Source organism: Cibotium barometz, chromosome 43 (genome assembly GCF_041138505.1).
Source record: "Cibotium barometz isolate CiBa-2024 chromosome 43, ASM4113850v1, whole genome shotgun sequence".
In the NCBI taxonomy this organism is placed as follows: Eukaryota; Viridiplantae; Streptophyta; class Polypodiopsida; order Cyatheales; family Cibotiaceae; genus Cibotium; species Cibotium barometz.
This window is the reverse complement of record NC_141088.1, coordinates 47,945,804-47,951,804: the sequence shown is the minus strand read 5'-3', so window position 1 is coordinate 47,951,804 and position 6,001 is coordinate 47,945,804. Positions and strand designations below refer to the sequence as shown.

Sequence of the window (6,001 nt, the reverse complement as noted above, 5' to 3'; positions counted from 1 at the left end):
ACCATTTTAACCATACCGAGGCTACTCAAGACCTCGTCAGGTTTTGCCGCGAGCGGCATCCCTCGATAACTCCCCGCCAGCTGTTGCAACAACGATCTCTCCTTAGTTAAACACATGCCAAATGCTTCCTCCAGTATTCTGGCGTAAAACAGTCCTTTAAAAGAAAATAGAGGTTCTATGCAAGTAGAATTCCCGGTTCGAGATTGGTTCCACAAAACCCTTTTCCCTTAATCCAGATTTTCTTAATGAGAATCAATGATCTCTCATCAGGATAATCTACCCATCATTTGACTGAATTTCCAACTAGATTCTTGGTGATTTCAGTTAATTCAACCGTAGTCTATTCTTTGTGTCAAGAATTGGAATTGGTCACACGAGGTTTTTGCTGGATTCAGATTCGAGAGATGGGCAAGTAGTTTACTTGTCGTCTCCTTCGCGGTCATGGTCTAACCAAAATTATTCGGTTTACTTCTAACTTTGATTCCTAAGGATTTTCTTCACATAAAAATCTACTGAACTTCTAACCGTAAGGAAAATTCCGACTTTATGAATTTCATTCCTTCCTAACCATAATAGATTAAGAAATGGGTCTATATGAGAATATTGGGTTTTTATAAAAATACTCTTCTTCCATTAATCTAATTTTGGGTAAATATCAATTTGATGATTTATCCACCTAAAATATCTAAGAATATTCTTTCTACCAATTTAATTATCAACCCTAAGTTTCTAGGTGGAGTTAAGTTTCTAGGTGGAGTTATGGTAAAAATTTCTCTTTTGCCACCAAAATTTAATTTAAACGTTTCTCTACTTAAAATACCATAAAAAATTTTCTTTTAATTTAAATACAAATATCCATTTTTTTAAATATGCTTAAAATCTCTCTTTTTGCATTTAAATGATTGAATTCCAAATGTCATGGGAATTCCTCTTTTATCATTTAAAATTTTCTTATGCATAAAATAAATTTATCTAAAACTTCTCTTTTTTAAATTAAATAAAAATATCCATTATTTTAAATATACCAAAAATTCTCTTTTTGTATTTAAATGATTGAGTTCCAAATGTCATGGGAATTCCTCTTTTATCATTTAAAAAGTTCTTATGCATAAAATAAATTTACCAAAAATTTCTCTTTTCTTTTTTTATTAAATATTTATGCATAAATACTAAAAGTTTATTTCCCATGAATATGATGAAAATCATTCTTTTTGGATAGGATGTCTAATCCTAGAATATGGTAGGAAGTCCTATTTTAGCATTATGCATAAAATAAGATATGAATTATTTTCTGAAAATTTTACCATAGCTTCGTTGCTATTACTGATATTTATTTATTTTTCTTAAAAGAATAAAACATTGTAATGCAAATATGATAGAAGATCTATTATTAAGCTTAAATCTAAACTATGAATTTAAATCATAATTTTAACCATAATCATAAACTTAATTATGATTATTCCACTAGATTAAGCTATTTCCATTATTCATCTTTTCCTAATTGATAGGATTATCTCTTTCTCATTTAGAATCAATTAAAATAGTTTTTAACTACTTATAAATAATCTAAAAGAATTAACCATTATTTTATTAACATAAAAGCATAAAAATACCATTTTCTTATTCTCTAGCTTAACAAGCTTAGAGTTTGGTTTTGAATTAAGAAATTATCCAATGAGAAGCATTCTTTTGCTAAAGAATTAGCCATAGGAATGACTATTCTTTTTGAGAGAGAGATATACATAAGAAAGCATTCTAAATAAGCATAAAGATTAACTTTTTCTTGATTACACATTAAAATTCTTAGGGAAAGCTTGATTTGAATTTAAAACAATCAATTAGAAAACTTCTCAAGCTTGAGAGGGGTTGAGAAGAGAAGTCATTTGAAAAAATTTAACCATAAAATTTATTCTTACCTCAAGGATTAGCTTGCTTCTTTTTCTAGAAGTGAAGCCCCCAACCAATCAATTGGTTTAGCAAGTGGAGAAGAGAGCTACATGAGTTGTTGAAGAGAGAGAGAAGCTCCAAGCTCCCCAAAAGTAGAGGATTTTTACGGGATAATAGAAAATATGATTATTTTAATGTAATACTGGCATCGTATAGCTCACAAATGAGAATACAAAAGAATGAGGGTCTATTTATAGGTGAGGGAGGCCATTAACTGAGTCCAACTGGGTTCTAGAATTTTTCAGCTTCAATTTGACTGAATTTGGATAAGATTTGGACCAGTTTGGCTTCCGTTTTGATCCAGTTTGATCCAAGAGAGAGGAGAGATAAAAATATCATAATTTTTTTGAATTAAAAACCCTCTCTCTCTCTCTCTCTCTCTCTCTCTCTCTCTCTCTCTCTCTCACACACACACACACACACACACACCATCCTTGCTTGGTAGATGCTAGTAGTAGATAATTCTTTTTGTAAGAAAACCAATCTTTTCAAGGTACCCCAGAGATATATGCTATTCTACATACCCTGATAAAAGAATTTAAACATTTAGAGTAATATGTGCATGTGATCTCATAGCCCAAGCCTAAGGATGGCCATCAACTATATTCTAAGATTCTCTCCCTTCTTAAAGCAATTCTTGGATTTTTTCAAAATCATGATGATGCTTTTGAGTATGAAGCCTTCCATGCACAAAGTTCTAAAAACAAAACTTTGCACCGTGTAGGATATGTACACAATGAGGCTGTAGTGAGCTAAACTATTAGAGGAATAGTGTGATCTTTCTTGGTCGAAAGTTGTCCCACAAAAATCTCCTAGGAAATACTAGGATGAAACACCCTAGGAGGCCCAATGGTCTGTTGCCCCATCAAAGTGTCGTCTCTCTCATGCATATGAATCCTACAACCCATCCTCACAATGTAATAATGAAAGAAAGGGGTGGTTGGGTCTTGCCACTCCCACTCACTTGGGTCCCATTGAACACGCATCAATGGTCAGCTTTTCCAAAGCCAAAGCTGCCAAGAACCACCTTAGCGAGATGCAAGTGATGTGCCACTAAGATGAGCATGAAAACCAAAACCAAGAACCCACACGCACTAAAGTAAGCCACCGCTGAAATCCTGTGTGAGGGAAAGGGTCAGCCAACACTGAGGGGCCATAGGGTCAGCAACATTGCTGAAATCCTCTTTGGGAAAGGGTCGGACAGCACTAAGGACCAACTGACAAGATGAGCACTCGTTCCCCATCGGAACCAAGGATTATAAGGGGGATATCATGGCGAGTGATTGAACGCTTTGAGCCTCTTAAAGCTACTTGACTCTCCCAAAGACTAAGCTGGACCCTGTGTAAAGGAGCTCCCAAAGCAATGTGAGATCAAGTGCCAAGGGGGTGGTGTCCACTTGGGAAACTTGAAGAGGGGGTTCCATATCCTTGGTGAAGTCTCTCCTGAGTCCTCATCTATAGTGGGGGTTGGATGTCATTTGCTAGAGAAAAACATTTTTTGAAAAAAGACAAGCAATCAGTTTTCCCTATTCAAAATCCCATTATGAATCGGTTTTATTAATTAAAAACTTGTAAGAAAAAAAAAACAAGTTGAATTACAATCAGTTTTCCCTATTCAAAATCCCAGTATTAATCAGTTTTATTAACTAAAAACCTATAAATTTTGTGGAATTTTTGTAAAAACAAGAATAAATTCAATCGTTTTTAATAATTCTATTGTAATTTTTTGACGGGTGTTACGAATTTTGCCAAGCCAAAGGGCACGACGACCGTCAAAAAGCAGTCTCGCGAGAGTCGAGACCTGAGAGTCTGAAGAATGAGACAGCATAATGAATGTATATTGTCCGCCTTCCTGTGGAGGACCGAGCTGCGGCGATTTGCGCACGCTATTTCCCAAGTTCCAACGTGGTTTCGTCAAATGCATCATTGTTGCCGATGCCCATCTTTCCTCTGAACCCTTATTACCCCTTCTTTTTTCTTTCTTTGCAAAATCTTTCGAGTTATCACGCGAGGACCCTCCCCCTCTACTCCGTTCTTAAACAAGTTGCCATCGGCCTTACATCCTCGCACAACTACACACACACACACACACACACACACACACACACACATCAATCCTTCATAATTATGTCGGACGGAACGTTCGACCTGCTGGGTCTCTCCCTCAAGGCCCGCGAGAGCGCCTCCCTCTCCTTGAAACGCATCTTCGAACAGATCACTGGCGCTGCAGCTGGCACAGCTCCAACTCCAGCTGCGCCGCCCTCCGTCGATCACGTCCACAACAACCACCACCACCACCACCAACCTTCTTATGTCCACCTGACCGTGGACTTGCAGCTTGCGAGAGGTAATTTGTCTATTTTTCTTCTTCTCAATAATACCAACTATTTACTTTCGATATCTCATTTCGTTTAACGGAAAAAAACGAAGGTGGAGTAGTAGTGCGTGAAGAGGAGGGGGGCGGCTTTCGATTCTCCCACCAAATTGAACATATTGACGGCTCCCTCATAACTACTACTCGACCCTCTCTTTTACCGCCATGTTGGGGAGCAAAGGAAGCCCTGCCACATCAAGAGATAACACTGTCCGAGGCTACCGTGAGGTTGTAACCACCATTAATCGTCTAGTCCTACTGGGAGGTTTTCTTGTGTTTTGGCTGTAAGCCTGTAGCCGCGTTGATATTTAATCAATTTATTACCACGTCCAGGGATCTGCGTCCCACCAGTACTCCCATTGATAAATTAGGGCAGCTCACAATCTTCTATTCCGGCATGGTGAATGTTTACGACGATGTTCCAGTTGACAAGGTTAGCAATCTCTTATCTAAACTGCGCCCAGTTGAGAAGTTTCTCGCTGGCCGCCGGTTGGTACAATTTAGCCTTTAATTACTAGTGTCGAGTTTAATTAATTGGTTATCTTTGGTAGGCACAAGCTGTCATGCTTCTTGCAGCGGGCAGTGCAGGAAGTAACGTAAGAATGCCTCCGCCGCTTAATTTGGAAGTAGTGGCTCGGAGCGCGGAAAACAGAGGCATCAACAACAGAAAGTGCTCGCCAAATATCATCAATAAAGCTGATGATCCGAAGCAACAACTTCTAATCAAGCGATCGCATATAGGTACTATAACTAGCACTAGCTCTTATAATTATATTCTGCAAATATATATCGCTGTAGATGAATCATGCATCGTAACAGCAGTTGGTCGATCCGCTTTCTCTCTTTTCTGGGCAGGTGCTTAATTGTTTGTAAACTGTAATCTCCCCCTTTTTTTTGTGTGTCTGGTGGGGACAGAACTTCCATACGCTCGACAGGCATCGCTTGCTCGGTTTCTGGGAAAACGAAGAGACAGGTTAAGAACCGCCGAAATTATGATTGACGTGCAAAATAAAATATAGTTCCTTGGTAAATCCAGTCGATAATGTATGGTTGTTATGTACAAATGTTCTTCTGTAGGGTCAGAGCAAAGGCCGGAGCTGCTAGCCCCAGTCCAGCAGCCCACAAATTCGAGAACCAGAAAATATATGCTTAAGATTGTCCCCTGCGCCCTGAATATCGAGGCGTCTCATCGTTAATTAATCTCATGTTAAGCGGATTGAATGCCTCTTCTGGTTTGCCAAAAACAATGCGCTAATCGTACTCTTACGTATAAAATTTGTATGGTATTATGGTCAGTGCTCTTAGCTTAATATCCAAAACATAAAAGCTGTTTAGAATCCAGATTGAAAACATCTATGATGACTTATTGAAATACTCAAAATTCAAACTGCATTTTATCACGCGAGATAAAAGAAGTGCGCATGCAGCTTGTCTGGTGACTCGGAGTCGTGAGTTCCAAAAACTTGCATCATTATTCAACAAGAAGAAGTTTGTGTGGACAAGTGATTCCTTTAAAGTAATTTCACACGTTTTCTTGCACAACATGATTAGGCTTCACCCAACTTTGAAACTAGGTGATCATCATGTATTTACCCTCTCTTTTTTCCCCCCTTTATTTTTTTGGTGGACCGGGCATCTTGGCCCTAGAATGTATCCACTCCAAAAAAAAAAAGGTTTAAT

At 38.0% G+C, this 6,001-nt stretch overlaps 1 protein-coding gene across 3 annotated transcripts; it reads left to right on the top strand.

The window, feature by feature from the left end:
* The first annotated feature begins 3,793 nt into the window (after positions 1–3,793).
* LOC147613996 (uncharacterized) lies at positions 3,794–5,782 on the top strand. 3 transcript variants are annotated; one of them, XM_086781279.1, is made up of 6 exons: positions 3,794–4,294; positions 4,387–4,549; positions 4,655–4,754; positions 4,873–5,062; positions 5,237–5,294; positions 5,399–5,782. In XM_086781279.1, the coding sequence occupies exons 1-6, from the start codon at positions 3,883–3,885 to the stop codon at positions 5,472–5,474; spliced, it is 999 nt and encodes a 332-aa protein (XP_086637405.1). In that variant the 5' UTR covers positions 3,794–3,882; the 3' UTR covers positions 5,475–5,782. The 3 variants fall into 3 exon arrangements, with proteins under 3 accessions (XP_086637405.1, XP_086637406.1, XP_086637404.1); XM_086781280.1 differs by having other exon boundaries at positions 4,378–4,549; positions 5,257–5,294; XM_086781278.1 differs by having other exon boundaries at positions 3,799–4,294; positions 4,378–4,549.
* Positions 5,783–6,001: the final 219 nt, after the last annotated feature.